General features: G+C 42.5%; 1 protein-coding gene across 6 annotated transcripts in view; it reads right to left on the bottom strand.

Annotated features, from left to right (window-relative positions):
- Positions 1-1038: 1038 nt before the first annotated feature.
- The window catches only part of LOC106587433 (E3 ubiquitin-protein ligase NEDD4-like), a 55455-nt gene continuing 39774 nt past the window's right edge, over positions 1039-16719 (bottom strand). For 2 of the 6 annotated variants that reach the window (XM_014175825.2, XM_014175822.2), the window contains 24 exons: positions 15736-15786; positions 15218-15279; positions 14723-14819; positions 13997-14160; positions 13725-13848; positions 13000-13158; positions 12312-12479; positions 11891-12010; positions 10277-10480; positions 6826-6903; positions 6614-6668; positions 6466-6524; positions 6200-6265; positions 5731-5960; positions 5406-5527; positions 5153-5223; positions 4919-5014; positions 4712-4785; positions 4422-4482; positions 4279-4338; positions 4073-4180; positions 3540-3636; positions 3275-3347; positions 1039-3179 (listed from right to left, as the gene is read on the bottom strand). In XM_014175825.2, coding sequence (XP_014031300.1) covers positions 3077-3179; positions 3275-3347; positions 3540-3636; positions 4073-4180; positions 4279-4338; positions 4422-4482; positions 4712-4785; positions 4919-5014; positions 5153-5223; positions 5406-5527; positions 5731-5960; positions 6200-6265; positions 6466-6524; positions 6614-6668; positions 6826-6903; positions 10277-10480; positions 11891-12010; positions 12312-12479; positions 13000-13158; positions 13725-13848; positions 13997-14160; positions 14723-14819; positions 15218-15279; positions 15736-15786 — 2502 coding nt within the window. In that variant the 3' untranslated portion in view covers positions 1039-3076. The other 4 variants (XM_045709106.1, XM_014175823.2, XR_006762288.1 and 1 more) reach the window with 3 other exon arrangements.

Raw genomic sequence — 16719 nt, 5'->3', positions numbered from 1 at the left:
AGTCCGAATTTACTAACACTACATCACTGATTTGATGCGCGCGAACACAGCCAATATGTAAGCAGTGTTCATTGTGGTCAAACAAAACCTCTGTATCCCGGTGACGACGGGTAAAAGCTATTTTTAAAAGTATATAACAAAAAAAAGTGCTTATTGCACAGTTGACTTAAAGAGCATATGACATACTGAATACACATACTGACACATACTGAATAGTAAAAGAGCTGCATGTCTTGAGAAATTAACTAGTCTTAAAATAGACAAATTCTGTCATCAAAAAGTGCAGAATAAAAGTAATCCTCTGGCTTGCAAATATCGAACAACTATACTGAACAAAAATATAAACGCACCATGCAACAATTTCAACGATTTTACTGAGTTACAGTTCATATAAGGAAAACTGTCAATTGAAATAAATTCATTAGGCCCTAATCAATGGATTTTACAACTGGGCAGGGGCGCAGCCAATCAGAATGTTTTTTCCCACAAAAGGGCTTTATTGGACATACATACTCCTCAGTTCCATCAACTGTCCAGGTGACTAGTCTCAGATGATCCCGCAGGTGAAGAAGCCGGATATGGAAGTCCTGGGCTGGCATGGGTTACACGTGGTGAGGCCAGTTGGACCTACTGCCAAATTCTCTAAAATGGCGTTGGAGGCAGTAGAGAAATTAACATTACATTCTCTGGCAACAACTCTGGTGGACATTCCTACAGTCAGCATGCCAATTGCACGGTCCCTCAAAACTTGAGACATCTGTGGCAATGTGTTGTGACAAAACTTTACATTTTAGAGTGCCCTTTTGTCCCCAGCACAAGGTGCACCTGTGTAGTGATCAAGCTGTTTAATCGTCTTCTTGATATGCCACACCTGTCAGGTGGATGGATTATCTTGGCAAAGGAGAAATGCTCATTAATTTGTGCCCAAGATTTGAGAGAAATAAGCTTGGGATCTTTTATTTCAGCTCATGGATCATGGGACCAACATTTTACATGTTGTGTTTATATTTTTGTTCAGAATAATATGAAAGGAGAAGATTAGGTGGCATTTTCCATTTATTCGTTTTTCTAAATATGTTGCCATTTACTTTGGCATGCAATCAAAACATGTTGTTTTCAACAAGATACAGAAGTTTTATTTCATTAAAGCATTGATAGAAAATCCACTTAGTTGTCAGAATTACGTTTCTGACACAATACATAAACTAAGTATCTCTTAAAATAATGAATGACAGAGTAACGGATGTTAACAATATATCCATTCAACTAAAGGATAAGAGCATGTCAAAGATTTGGATGATCAAATTCTATGATAAATTACAATGCCTTCATTTGTAATGTAAGTCTTAATTACCAGTGAAATGAAATGTGATTTTTTCTTCCATGGCAAGTAAAATGTACTCATGTCAAATGTGCACTTAAAAGCAGAGGATTTTTAGCATGAAATCATACTCAACGTATGCATTCTGAAATTGATAGTTTGGCAAAGATCAAGACACTAAGACTTTTATAACTATTTTAACAAAGTGCTTTACCTTACAAAAACACAAGTATAACATTTTGATTTAAGAGAAATGAAAAATACCATATTTTCCTTCATCAACAATCTGTAAACATACCAGATAGTGTAAACATGTTTTGTACCATTCATACAATACATTCTTTGATAGAGCACACCACTGCATATGTACAGTCAATTCCCTCAAGAAAATCAAAGGCAATTTTTTTCCCAGAAATCTTTGAGAATTGATAGTATCAATTTCTTGATATTAATTCAATAGAGTTATTATTACATAGAGCAATTTGAAAAAAATAAATGTACTCCTAAAAATAGAGTATTATACTGCTCTATAACACCCATGAATAGAGCAGGGCTCTCCAACCCTGTTTCTGGAGACCTACTGTCCTGTAGGTTCAGTCCAACCCTAATCTAGCGCTCCTGATTATATTAATTAGTTACAACTGGGGTTGGAGGTGAAAACCTCCAGAATGGTAGTGCTCCAGGAACAGGGTTGAGAGCCCTGGAATAGCGGAATAAAAAAAATGATACATCCATCACTGAATTAAAAAAACAGCAGAGGAAACATATTTTGCAAGTGTGTGTGTAAGAATGAGAGCGCAATGGCAACATGGTTTTTCAATGGAGTCTAATGTGGAGTCATCAGTTCTATGATATCCCCAGTAAGCTATACAAAGGTGCATTCACTGTCCATTTCTCAGACACATACTCTGTGATTGTAAAAAAAAACATTAGGAACACCTGCTCTTTCCATTACATAGACTGACCAGGTGAATCCAGCTGAAAGCTATTATCCCTTATTGATGTCACTTGTTAAATCCACTTCAAATCAGTGTAGATGAAGAGGAGGAGACAGGTAAAAGAGGGATTTTTAAGCCTTGATACATGGATTGTGTCTGTGTGCCATTCAGAGGGTGAATGGGCAAAACAAAAGATTTATGTGCCTTTGAACGTGGTATTGTTGTAGGTGCCAGGCACACCGGTTTGTGTCAAGAACTGCAACACTGCTTGCTTTTTCACGCTCAAGTTTCCCGTGGTCCACCACTCAAAAGACATCCAGCCAACTTGACACAACTGTGGGAAGCATTGGAGTAATGGGCCAGCATCCCTGTGGAACCCTTTCGACACCAGTGTATATACGGTAATGTATATCGAAGTCCAATGTCAATCTCCTCATGATAGAATGTTTATCATAGATGAACAATAATATCTGTATGATATAATGCATTTGATAAATTGTATATAGATCTGGTTTAAGTATACATACATATTTACGAGACACAAAAACTATTTGTAAACTTCACAGACCAAGAGTGATTTAAGAAGTTATTCACTCATCATCCATCCCTTCCACTGTGCAGGAGAGAGGAGCACCAAAGACTTTGCTGTCTGTGATTGTTCTCCATCTTCTCAGGCGGTTGGCAGGTCAGGTCTGGACCTGAATATTATGTGTTTTATCAGCATTAAACAAAACTACGGCACAAAACTTGGTGCTAGCCCTCAGTTCACTGGCAGTAACTGCCATTTTAACATCTGTGCCATAGGCCACACACTCCCCTAATCCACTCCATCAAAGCCTTGTGCATTCTCTATGGCGATGTGTAGCTTCTCCCTCAGCTCCTCAAACGACTCATAGGGAGGCAGGTCCAGCCGGTTGAAGCTGAAGACGGTAAAATAGAACCAAATTCAAATGCACATTTGTTGCAGTAATCAGGTAGGACTATTAGCCAAACTGCTGTATTGTTAGTTACTCACCATGTGTGGGCTCTAGGTATTTTGTCTCGTGTTCCCCACTGCTCAATGGTAAACAGCTGTGGTCCGTTAGACCCTGTGATGTCATAACATAAAACAAGATTAGGAGGAGAGAATCATATACAAACACCTCTGGTTACAACTCAGAATCCATGTTTCAAAGTTCATATCAATCTATGTAATGACGAAATGGTTAAAAACATACCTAGAATGTACCCTGTATTATACAAATGAGTCTTAATACAGAGAAGTAGAGAAGAGGACTCACCGTAGAGCTCTGCAAAGCCATTCATTGGGACCCTGGAGGTGCCAGTCACAAACTGCAACAGGCGGATACGCTTCTCTGCATCCATCAGCAGAACAGTCTGAGAATGACAAAATATCATTCAAATAGTTGGAATGAATATTGAGAATTCACCCCAAAACTAAGGATGCACCGATGTGGAAATTCTGGGCCGATATCAGATATTTACTGATATCCAATGTGTTCCTGGGAGTTTCGCTTTCAGGAATGAGCTAATAATAGCTAATAGCTCAAACTATTTGGACGCTAAAGCCAAATTCAAAGGAAGAGTTTTTCTTCAAGTTGCGTCACCCAACTAAAAAAATATGCCACAGACCGCTCAGTTTGTCACCGCCACTAATTGCGGATACTTTGTCTCCACATCAGACAGAGATCGACATAATATTTTTAACCAATTATCGTCCGATACCGATATGGTCACCAATAAACCGTGCATCCCTAACAAAAACACTCTAGAATCAAGAGGCTTCTGCTCTAGTGGTGGAGTTTCCTCTTACCTTCCAGAACCACAGGATGACAGGCTGGTTGGGACAGTAGCCATTCTTGTACTTGGTGTTCTCCCTCCAGTCGTTCACATCCACGTCTCCCAGGCCACACATCAGGAGCTAGAGAGGGAAAAAAACAGACAGAACATCACTCAACGATCTGGAAAGACAGGCTCTCAGTCATCTATACATCTCTTAGTGATAGGAATGACACCCACCTCCAGCTCATTCTCGTCAAAGATCTTGATGAGATCCTGGGGTATCAACTCATAGAATCCCTAAGACAAGAGAGAGGAACATGCAGTAAGTCAACCATTTCTTTCAATCTTATCACAACATCTCAATAAAACCTAGTGTTTACCTCCTTGAATGCGGTCATCTGCTTCAGTATCCTGTTCACGAACCTCCACTGCATGACAAGACTGAAAGAAAATGTTTATTTTTAAATGGAAGCATTCAAAAGCCCTAATAATTTCTAATTTATCTAATGATGCAGACATTATGTGGTGGGTGGTTGTTTAATTGTCCATTTGCAAACCCTTCTAAGGCCAAATATGTGACTTGTGGGTCACCTACAAGTAACCAGCACTACATGGCAGTGTGTATGTGGCATGTTTCCTCTTTCTACCAGCAGAGGGCTCTGGTGCTTACTGGATGTATTCCTTCTTGTTGTCATCGGTGACTACCATTTCAGATCCTCCGGGTTTCAGCTCATGCTGGTGTGTCTAAATAGGAGGAAATGTGATGTCAGCATGACTGATACCCGAGTACCACTTAGCATTGATTTTAACCCCTTCACTCAATAGGCACAAGATAGAAAATACTTGTGCCAATCAACAAATAGGAAGCAGGCCCCACCTGTCCAAAGAGCTCTTCGTCTATGGTGAACCTCAGATCCAGGTCTATCGGGTCATTCTCCAATATCCACTTCAGAGAGTTGAAGTACTCACTGTCCTGAAATAACAACACACAAACACCATTACCACTTATGGTGAAACACTGCTGTTTTAGGCGTCTGATTTATCTTGTCTCTACTATCGGATTAGGTGATGGGAAGATGTGAGAGTAATCTAGATAGTATTAGGTACCTACCACAGACTCCATGTCCTGTAGAGTAATGGGCTTCTGCAACATCATCTTGTAGAAAGGCCTGATGAAGAAGGCTAAAAAAAAATAACATGTCAGGATCTGTTCAACACACCTAATCCTTGTGGCCCTAGCATAGAGCTGTCCTCAGCTCTTAGTTTCTCTACACACACCCACTCGTGTCACACTACTATTATACGAATTAATGAACTTTTAACAGACAAAGTTCATGAGTGAAATCACCAGCAGTGAGACTCACCGTCCAGCAGCTTTCCATGGTAGACAGCCATGCCTGCCACACGGCCAATGAACTTGAAGTAGGACAGGTGGTCCTCATTGCAGAGGCCTGAGTTTGGGTTGATCTGCAGAGTGTAGTTGTCCCTGCCCCAGAACATGCAGAGGAGAAACTTAACACAGCTCTAAAGCCATCCAAATCCTTCTCTGATCCATTCCAGAACATATCCCCTAATTAAAATGATTCATAATTCTGTCAGAGATGTTATTCACTAACAGCCCCATTGAGGGCCTGTTCCATTTTTCCTTGCCTGAAAATGGAATTCTAACACATTCAAATCGAGACTCACGTTGCAGAATACTCAAACAGCCCATAATAGGGGTTGAACATCTCCTTGGAGATTAGGAAGAACCACTCCCTGGCCACGCCCCCGTAATCCAAGCCCTTCCCTCCCTCAAACTCCACCCATAGCTGCGCCTTCAGGAAGTCGGCCCTCTTGATTGACAGGATTCGTCTGTAGGAGTCCTCTAGCACGGTGTTCCGCCTGAGCTTCATCTCAAAGCGGTTGGGGATGTCAGCCTGGAATTGGAAATAGAGCATGCTGAATGAGTGGACATCAGGTCAGGGGATGTAGCTGGACTAAATGTCATAGAAGATATTTTGAGGATGATTGAGAGAAAGACAAGATAGGCTTTTACAGTGTGAATATGCTGTATATCTGACCTATTTGTGAGGTTTAGCTGTAATAACAGAACATTAAGAGCATAGGGCCTTCAGTAATTACAATGATTCCCTGTCTTCGGAAAAACAATGCTTACCGGTTTCTTCAGCTTCTTCCGGAAGTATTCATACTTCTGTTTATAGTCTCTGGAGTAAGGCACAGCCTAGAATAGACAAGGATGGGGAGATCCAATGACTGGAAATCAATTATGAAAACATGATGAATTATTTGGTTTTATGGCCAACCTGGAAAACCTGACTCCAAAAAGAGAATGGGCCATATTGCATCCCTAAAATTACTCTACCGGAATCTAATAAATAAAAATCTCTAACTATAACTTTTTTAAATATCGTCTATACTTACTGGTCCAGTTATGGCTGAATTCTGCAGTCTGGGGTCATCCCATTGTGTGTTCTTCGTGTCTGAAAATACATCAGATTTATTCAGCATTGGTAGTAGGCGTATGCATTTTTCACTCATTTTGACAAATTGTAGTACATGTCATACATACTGTGATCTATGTAGAATATCCTCCCATCACTGTGGACCCTCTCCTCCCAGCCAGGCTAAGATAAGGGTAGCACAAACATTACTCACATAATTTTTTCCCTTAAAATCAACCATTCACTCAGCAACTTTCAACTTTAAGAGGCTCATGAAACTGGGCTGCTGATTGCCTTCTTTGAATGCTATTATTGGGTATGATATCATTGTAAAGCTTACCGGCATTGGCCCGAGGTCAGTTGGGTCTAGCGAAGGTCTCCTCCTCATGTGCACAGGAATCTTCAACCTGGGGTCTTCCTGTTATCAGCCAGATAAACATGAAATAAGTCACACAAACAGGAAGGAGCAGTGAGAATGGCAGTATTGTCCAGTGGATAATTGGTCATTCTGGCCATGATGATGCGTGACTAGACCCTATAGGTAGGACCTGGGGGTATTTCTTGATCATGTGACCTGATCAAGAAAAACTACATATATAGTACCAGTCAAAAGTTTGGACACACCTAATCATTCAAGGTTTTTCTTTATTTGTACTATTTTCTACATTGTAGAATAATAGTAAAGACAACACAACTATGAAATAACACATATGGAATCATGTAGTAACAAAGTGTAAAACATTTAAAAAAAAATAAAAAAAATATATATATATGTTTTACACTGCTCAAAAAAATAAAGGGAACACTTAAACAACACAATGTAACTCCAAGTCAATCACACTTCTGTGAAATCAAACTGTCCACTTAGGAAGCAACACTGATTGACAATAAATTTCACGTGCTGTTGTGCAAATGGAATAGACAACAGGTGGAAATTATAGGCAATAAGCAAGACACCCCCAATAAAGGAGTGGTTCTGCAGGTGGAGACCACAGACCACTTCTCAGTTCCTATGCTTCCTGGCTGATGTTTTGGTCACTTTTGAATGCTGGCGGTGCTTTCACTCTAGTGGTAGCATGAGACGGAGTCTACAACCCACACAAGTGGCTCAGGTAGTGCAGCTCATCCAGGATGGCACATCAATGCGAGCTGTGGCAAGAAGGTTTGCTGTGTCTGTCAGCGTAGTGTCCAGAGCATGGAGGCGCTACCAGGAGACGTGGAGGAGGCCGTAGGAGGGCAACAACCCAGCAGCAGGACCGCTACCTCCGCCTTTGTGCAAGGAGAAGCACTGCCAGAGCCCTGCAAAATGACCTCCAGCAGGCCACAAATGTGCATGTGTCTGCTCAAACGGTCAGAAACAGACTCCATAAGGGTGGTATGAGGGCCCGACGTCCACAGGTGGGGGTTGTGCTTACAGCCCAACACCATGCAGGACGTTTGGCATTTGCCAGAGAACACCAAGATCGGCAAATTCACCACTGGCGCCCTGTGCTCTTCACAGATGAAAGCAGGTTCACACTGAGTACATGTGACAGACGTGACAGAGTCTGGAGACGCCGTGGAGAACGTTCCGCTGCCTGCAACATCCTCCAGCATGACCGGTTTGGCGGTGGGTCAGTCATGGTGTGGGGTGGCATTTCTTTGGGGGGCCGCACAGCCCTCCATGTGCTCGCCAGAGGTAGCCTGACTGCCATTAGGTACCGAGATGAGATCCTCAGACCCCTTGTGAGACCATATGCTGGTGCGGTTGGCCCTGGGTTCCTCCTAATGCAAGACAATGCTAGACCTCATGTGGCTGGAGTGTGTCAGCAGTTCCTGCAAGAGGAAGGCATTGATGCTATGGACTGGCCCGCCCGTTCCCCAGACCTGAATCCAATTGAGCACATCTGGGACATCATGTCTCGCTCCATCCACCAACGCCACGTTGCACCACAGACTGTCCAGGAGTTGGCGGATGCTTTAGTCCAGGTCTGGGAGGAGATCCCTCAGGAGACCATCCGCCACCTCATCAGGAGCATGCCCAGGCATTGTAGGGAGGTCATACAGGCACGTGGAGGCCACACACACTACTGAGCCTCATTTTGACTTGTTTTAAGGACATTACATCAAAGTTGGATCAGCCTGTAGTGTGGTTTTCCACTTTAATTTTGAGTGTGACTCCAAATCCAGACCTCCGTGGGTTGATACATTGGATTTCCATTGATTATTTTTGTGTGATTTTGTTGTCAGCACATTCAACTATGTAAAGAAAAAAGTATTTAATAAGATTATTTATTTCATTCAGATCTTGGATGTGTTTTTTAAGTGTTCCCTTTATTTTTTTGAGCAGTATATATATATATATATATATATATTATTTATATTTGAGATTCTTCAAAGTAGCCACCCTTTGCCTTGATGACAGCTTTGCACACTCTTGGCATTCTCTCAACCAGCTCCATGATGTAGTCACCTGGAATGCATTTCAATTAACAGGTGTGCCTTGGTAAAAGTTAATTTGTGGAACTTCTTAATGCGTTTGAGACAATCAGTTGTGTTGTGACAAGGTAGGGGTGGTTACAGAAGATAGCCCTATTTGGTCAAATTCAAGAGCAAGAACAGCTCAAATAAACAAAGAGAAACGACACGCCATCATTAATTTAAGACATGAAGGTCAGTCAATACAGAAAATGTCAAGAACTTTGAAAGCTAATTCAAGTGCAGTCACAAAAACCATCAAGCGCTATGATAAAACTGGCTCTCATGAAGACCGCCACAGGAAAGAAAGAACCAGAGTTACCTCTGCTGCAGAAAAGGTCATTAGAGTTAACACCCTCAGAAATTGCAGCCCAAACAAATGCTTCACAGAGTTCAAGTAACAGACACATCCTCAACATCAACTGTTCAGAGGAGAATGTGTGAATCAGAGCTTCCTGGTCGAATTGCTGCAAAGAAACTACTACTCAAGGACACCAATAAGAAGAAGAGACTTGCTTGGGCCAAGAAACACGAGCAATGGACATTAGACCGGTGGAAATCTGTCCTTTAGTCTGATGAGTCCAAATGTGAGATTTTTGGATCCAACCTCCGTGTCTTTGTGAGACGCAGAATAGGTGAACGGATGATCTCCGGATGTGTGGTTCCCACCGTGAAGCATGGAGGAGGTGTGATGGTGTGGGGGTGCTTTGCTGGTGACACTGTCAGTGATTTATTTAGAATTCAAGGCTACCATGGCTACCACAGCATTCTGGAACAATTCGCCATCCCATCTGGTTTGCTCTTAGTGGGATTATCATTTGTTTTTCAACAGGACAATGACCCAAACACACCTCCAGGCTGTGTAAGGGTTATTTAACCAAGAAGGAGAGTGATGAAGTGCTGCATCAGATGACCTGGCATCCACAATCACCCGACCTCAACCCAATTGAGATGGTTTGGGATGAGTTGGACCGCAGAGTAAAGGAAAAAGTAGTCAACAAGTGCTCAGCATATGCGCCAACTCCTTCAAGACTGTTGGAAAATCATTCCTCATGAAGCTGGTTGAGAGAATGCCAAGACTGTGCCTCATCAAGGCAAAGGTGGATACTTTGAAGAATCTCTAATATGAAATATATTTTGATTGGTTTAACACTTTTTTGGTCACTACATGATTCCATATGTGTTATTTCGTAGTTTTGACATCATTATTATTCTACAATGTAGAAAATAATACAAATAAAGAAAAACCCTTTAATGAGTAGGTGTGTCCAAACTTTTGACTGGTACTGCATGTCCTTTTAAGAGTGGTGGTATGCAGGTGCTTGCTCTCTCACCCAGGAAGTGGTCTTAGTGTTGTGGTCGATGAAGAAGGGTTTTCCGTTGGGGGCATTGCGGACCTCCCAGCCCGCCGGCATGAAGCCACACTCCCTCTGTGAGCCGGGGGAGTGCTGGGGGGAGCCCTCAGGAGAGAGCATGGGGGGCTGGTACACAGTGGTGTTCTGGGACAGAACAGCCTGGGCTGCTGCGTCTGAGGTTATCTGGACCATGGAAGGAGAGACGAAGATTAACACTATTGATATACTGAAAGGAGGGTGAACTGGATCCTACATCAACATTATCTACAGTGCTTTCGGAAAGTATTCAGACCCCTTGACTTTTTCCACATTTTGTTACGTTACAGCCGTATTCTAAAATGGATTAAATACCAAATTATCCTCAGCAATCTACACACAATACCCCATAATGACGAAGTGAAAACAGAAATACCTTTTTTTACATAAGTATTTCGACCCTTTGCTATGAGACTCGAAATTGAGCGCAGGTGCATCCCATTTCCATTGATCATCCTTGACCTCAAGTTTCTACAACTTGGAGTCCACCTGTGGTAAATTCAATTGAATGGACATGATTTGGAAAGGCACACACCTGTCTATATAAAAGGCTCCACAGTTGACAGTGCATGTCAAAGCAAAAACCAAGCCATGAGGTTGAAGGAATTGTCCGTAGAGTACAGAGACAGGATTGTATTGAGGCACAGATTTGGGGAAGGATACCAAAACATTTCTACAGCATTGAAGGTCCAAGAACACAGTGGCCTCCATCATTCTTAAAAGGAAGATGTTTTGAACCACCAAGACTCTTCCTAGAGCTGGTCGCCAGGCCAAATTGAACAGTCAGAGGAGAAGGGCCTTGATTGTCACTGACAGAGCTCTAGAGTTCCTCTGTGGAGATGGGAGAAACTTCCAGACGGACAACCATCTCTCCACCAATCAGGCCTTTATTGTAGAGTGGCCAGACAGAAGCCACTCCTCAGTAAAAGGCACATGACAGGACCTCAGACTGGAACAACGACCCTAAGAACACAGGCAAGACAACATAGGGCTTCAGGACAAGTTTCTGAATGTCCTTGAGTGGAACAGCCAGAGCCTGGACTTGAACCCGATCGAACATATCTGGAAAGACCTGAAAATAGCTGTGCAGCGACACTCCCCATCCAACCTGACAGAGCTTGAAAGCATCTGCAGAGAAGAATGGGAGAAACCTCCCAAATACAGGTGTGCCAAGCTTGTCGCGTCCTACCCAAGAGTATTCAATGCTGTAATCGCTGCCAAAGGTGCTTCAACAAAGTACTGAGTAAGGGGTCTGAATACTTATGTAAATGTAATATGTTTTTTTTTTTATAAATTAGCAAAACTTTCTAGAAACCTGTTTTTGCTTCGTCATTATGGGGTATTGTGTCGATTGATGAGGGAAAAAAACGAATCATTTGAAGAATAGGGCTGTAACGTAACAAAATGTGGAAAGTCAAGGGGTCTGAATACTTTCCAATGGCACTGTATCTACACAAGTTAAGTGGGTCCTGATTGGCTTTTCACATGACTTTGAATACTTCTTTAGTGCACTGTGGTTTGAGAGAAAGTGAGAGCAAAAGGAGGAATGCAGCCTACCTGGATGAGTGGCCGTGTCCAAGTGGTTATCCTGCTGTTGTGATTGACGTAGTAGGGTCTGCTCTTACTATCCTGCTTCTCCTCCCAGCCTGGAGGCAGCCCCGCTGAGGTTGCTAACAACTATTGAACAACATAAAAAGAGAGAGGCATCAAACAATCCATACAATACCTCAAGTGAATAGAACAATAACTTCCTCTGAATCACTGAGCTACATGTTCAAACCTGATGACTGCATTCTCACTGTTCTTATATCACCTGGGAAAACTATGGAAGCCAGACTTACATGCTGAAGCTGAGCTCAGATGACCCTATCCCACAAATACTACTGTAATACAGGAGTGCTGTGCTTCCCTGTGATGCGGTGTGTGTGTGTGTGTGTGTGTGGGCGGGCACAGGGGATTCAGAGAACGTAACACACACCACAGGATGAACAGGGTGCTCCTCTACTGTCAGAGTCTGGGCACTGCCTCTCCGACTGGAGTGACTTGAATGACTGACCACAGGATGAACAGGGTGCTCCTCTACTGTCAGAGTCTGGGCACTGCCTCTCCGACTGGAGTGACTTGAATGACTGGAAGGGCCCTGTAGCTGAAGAGAGCAAGACAACAGAAACCACAGTCATTACCCATACACGTGTTAATAGGCACATATTCTCCAGCTCTAGACAGGCACTAATACCCGCCTAATACTAAAATAGTACAGTCCCTCAAGGATTCCGTAATTGCATTAAATTTCTTTAATATTATGCAAGGGCTTGCAATTTCAACCAATCAGCAGTGCCCATTTACTGCATAATATGGTTCAATCAAGCCACACAGATAAAACATTTGCATATTGCCATGTAAAATGTTAGAATTGTCGTAGCAAAATCTATCATTTTTGAATATCACCAAAAATCCCTGCGAAATACTGGAGGGACTGATTACAGCTGTGTTGTTTTAACACAGTGTGTTGTTTTAACACAGTGTGTTGTTTTAACACAGTGTGTTTCAGTCCCTTCTTGGAACTGTGGAAGGACCCTGTTAAGGAAGCGTATCCCCAGTCTGGCTTTGGGTGTCGGCCGATTGGTAACGGGAGCCCAGTCAGCGCTGGCCAGTAAATTATTCACCTGGAGGGAGGTACGTCGGTTGCCGGATGTGACACCCGAGGCCTGGAGGCGACTGAGCTCGTCACAGAAGGAGTGAAACTCCAGGGGGGAGTGGGGTGGAGGGGGGGAGCGCTGGCTGTTGTAGAAGGTGGACTCATCCTCTGTTATGATTTCCCAGCTCTGGAGCAGACAGGAAACAAGACACATGAAGAGTTTACCATCTGTTCTGAAGGATGTCTTGATGGTGTTAAGTCATTGTCTTCTCATCTGGTTGTGAGCTAAGAAAACAGTTCTGGCCTGCTTATTCTGCCACGGAGTGACGTTATTACATAAAACTGACATGTGATATGATTTCAGTAGGGCAATCTTTTTTTTTGGGGGGGGGGGGCACACTTCCAGGAACACCCTGATCCTGTTAAGGGCCACTCTGGACTATTCTGACATTTAGTAATTTGCTCAGTTAGCAGCCTCTAAAGAGGGGCTAGGACCAGAAAACATGGTTGTAAGATATGGTCCTTATAGGTCTGGACCTATATATCTTACGTAGGTCGTATAGTTGGACCGCACACCACATACGGTTGTTTCATAATATACCAGAGACCGCAAAAGGATATAACAGAACACCGTCTCCATTTCAATATCAAATTCAGGAGAATAACTGTAATTACATTTGAATTTAAAGTGACTTAACTTTAAATGTGAATTTTTCAATACATTAATTGAATTTCGATTGACTTGAAAATAACCTCAGTTGACTCTTGTTGTCTGTCGTTGGAGTCCTCTTGGTCAGAGATCTGCCTGCGGGCGGTGAAGGCGTGCTGCGCCTCCATGTGGATGTTCTGCCTCTGCTCTGCCTCTACCTGACTGTCTCTACATAGGGAAACACACACACACTCAACTTTTCATCTCTTGACCAACCAGGTGTTACTGTATTCCAATACTACCAATGTGTTAAAATAACGCTAGATTGAGTTCAAGCTGTCAGAATAAAGACATGACAGGAGAACCCCAGACTTACTGTACAATGGGCCTGTGCCACTGTGTGGTCCTGGTTTCGTGGTTGACATAGTAGGTCCTGCCCAGGTTGTCCTGCCTCTCCTCCCAGCCAGGGGGCATTGCAGGCAGCAGGTGGTTGTGCCTGGGACCGGACATGTCCTGGCCCTCTAAAAACTCCCAGCTAGGCTGCACAACAACAAAAAACTGTTACACAACATGGCACATGCAGATGTCAACATTGCCCAAATCCTCTACATGTTTGTTCAAGTCAAACAATGTCTTGGCCACTACTCAGAAAATTCAGTGGCAAGCATAGGGACCCATACTTTACTGAAGTTTGGCTTCAAATCATTCTAAGGAAGATGTCAGCATATTCATTAAAGGCCCTGGACCCATGGTGAGACAAATATAGATTGGCCTTTTGGACATGGTGTTCCTAGCCACTGCTTACATTAAGCATGTTCAAGAATGATGACTGGCTGGTTTTATCAATAACTACATCAGGATGGAGATGGCAGGCAATCAGCCATCTTGGCTTGACACTGGTAAAACGAGCCTGGTGTCTTTTCTCCTGGCTCTGAGCACCAATATGCTGTTACATGTATATACTGAAGCACGCCGGCTGAGCAACAGCCAAGGCACGTAGATTAGACATAATCAAAGAAGGGGGGGTGACGGCGTGGGAATATTCAATATCAGGGGGTCAGGGGGCAAAGAGGGCAGGAGGCAGGTTGGGTGGCGGTCTTACATCCATGTCTTCAGTCTGTTCTGCAGCATCCTCTGAGTTGTTTTTGGGTAGGTAGGTCATCTTCAGACGGAGATGACCTTTGACCCTGGATTTGTGACTGCATCAAAACAAAAAGTAAACACTTAACAAAAAATATACATGGAAAACAGTGCACTCTCTAAATAACAGTAATGTGAGCCTCTTAGGTGTATCAAATATCAGACACACAATAAATGTCATTCCAACAATATATCATTGTGACCGACTCAAATATGAAATTGAGCTTTCTCCAAGGAAAAAATCAATATGTACTTTATGTAGCTATTTGAGCTTAATTTATACACCTCAGGAAAGAAAGGTAAACTCACTGGAATGGAACTCAAGATATAATTCAAATTAATTTATGCAATGCCAAGAGACTGAATGTGATAAAAATGTCAAGGAAAATGTCACAAAGTAAATCCATGTTCAACCAGGTAGGATAAGCGGCTTGAATAATCATGAAATAATGCAAACCTTCTCGGGTGAAGTAGAAAATCCTTGAATGTGTATGGCCTTTCAATGTTAGGATTTTCTGTCTGAAATAAAAAGTATTTAAACAGTTGAAATTCTCTATAAAGATATTTGCTGTATAACATCTACGCATGCAGTAACTGTATATCAACAGTAAACAAGTCCTGTATAGACAGTGGACAGATGTAAGGTAGGTCTGCTGTAAATGCTATGAAAAGGAAGGCAAAAGTAACAAACATGGAGGACTGTAATTCCATAACTATGGACAACGTTGTGGAAAGGACTCTGACATGAGGGTGTTTATGTTTACATGAGTGTGCCTATGACAGTTCATTGGTGAAGATAAGTAACTATGTAAAGATCTCCAACAAATGATATCTAAAGGAGAACATGGAACACCAAACAGCAGAGACTATCCTACTCCTTTAGACGTGGGATTGGAAACATGTTGATTTAGGAGAATTGGTTTCCACATACATTATACAAGTGCTAAATAAACAATTTCCTTGCACTAGGCTCACCGGTATCTGGTGTAATGGTACATCCACCTGCCCCAGAAAGTCATCACGTGTCTGTGGAAGGATATAAGAGATTGCAATGGGGAGTCATGTACAGTAGTCATTCATGAGAGTCCATCAAAAAAGGGAGTGGTTACAATGTATCTGGCATGTTTGTGGACTCGCACGCACACACACACACACACACACACACACACACACACCGCTCAAGCGCAAAAGATATGAGTCACACACACACACACACAGATTATACCACATGACTGGCCTAGATAGATAATCATTTTCCATGACAGTCACCTTTACGGCACCACTACAGTATGTTCCATCAGCCCTCATGGATGATTTAGTTGTAAATGTATTCATTGGCACATTATACACATAGTTCTATTAGACAAGCCGTTCCAAAAATGGCACTGCACACAACCCCAAATTGACATTAGAAAATGCAGATGACCCCACTTGGGAAAATGATATCTAGTTAAAGCGAAACGTCAGGATTCTGGCAATGAAACCCTTTATCTACTTCCTCAGAGTCAGATGAACTCATGGATAGCATTTGTATGTCTCTGCGTGCAGTTTGAAGGAAGTTGCTGACTAACGTTAGTGCAATTGCTAACTAGTGTTTGCGCAATGACTGGAAGTCTATGTAACTGCAGTGCTAGCATATACCATAAGACTTCCAGTCATTGCGCTAACGCTAGTTGGCATTGGCTCATGAAAGTACCTCTAACTTCCTTTATACTGGATACAGATACAAAGGGGCGGCAGGTAGCCTGGTGGTTAGAGCGTTGGGCCAGTAACCGAAAGGTTGCTAGATCGAATCCCCGAGCTGACAAGGTAACAATCTGTTGTTCTGCTTCTGAACAAGGCAGTTAACCCACTGTTCCTAGGCCGTCATTGTAAATAAAAATTTGTTCTTAACTGACTTGCCTAGCTAAATAAAGGTTCAATAAAATAAAAGATAAAGGGCTTCATTGCCAAAATCAC

This window comes from Salmo salar, chromosome ssa26 (genome assembly GCF_905237065.1).
Source record: "Salmo salar chromosome ssa26, Ssal_v3.1, whole genome shotgun sequence".
NCBI classification, from domain to species: domain Eukaryota; kingdom Metazoa; phylum Chordata; class Actinopteri; order Salmoniformes; family Salmonidae; genus Salmo; species Salmo salar.
Note: the sequence above shows the minus strand (reverse complement) of the source record. Positions and strands in the feature narration are given on the sequence as shown.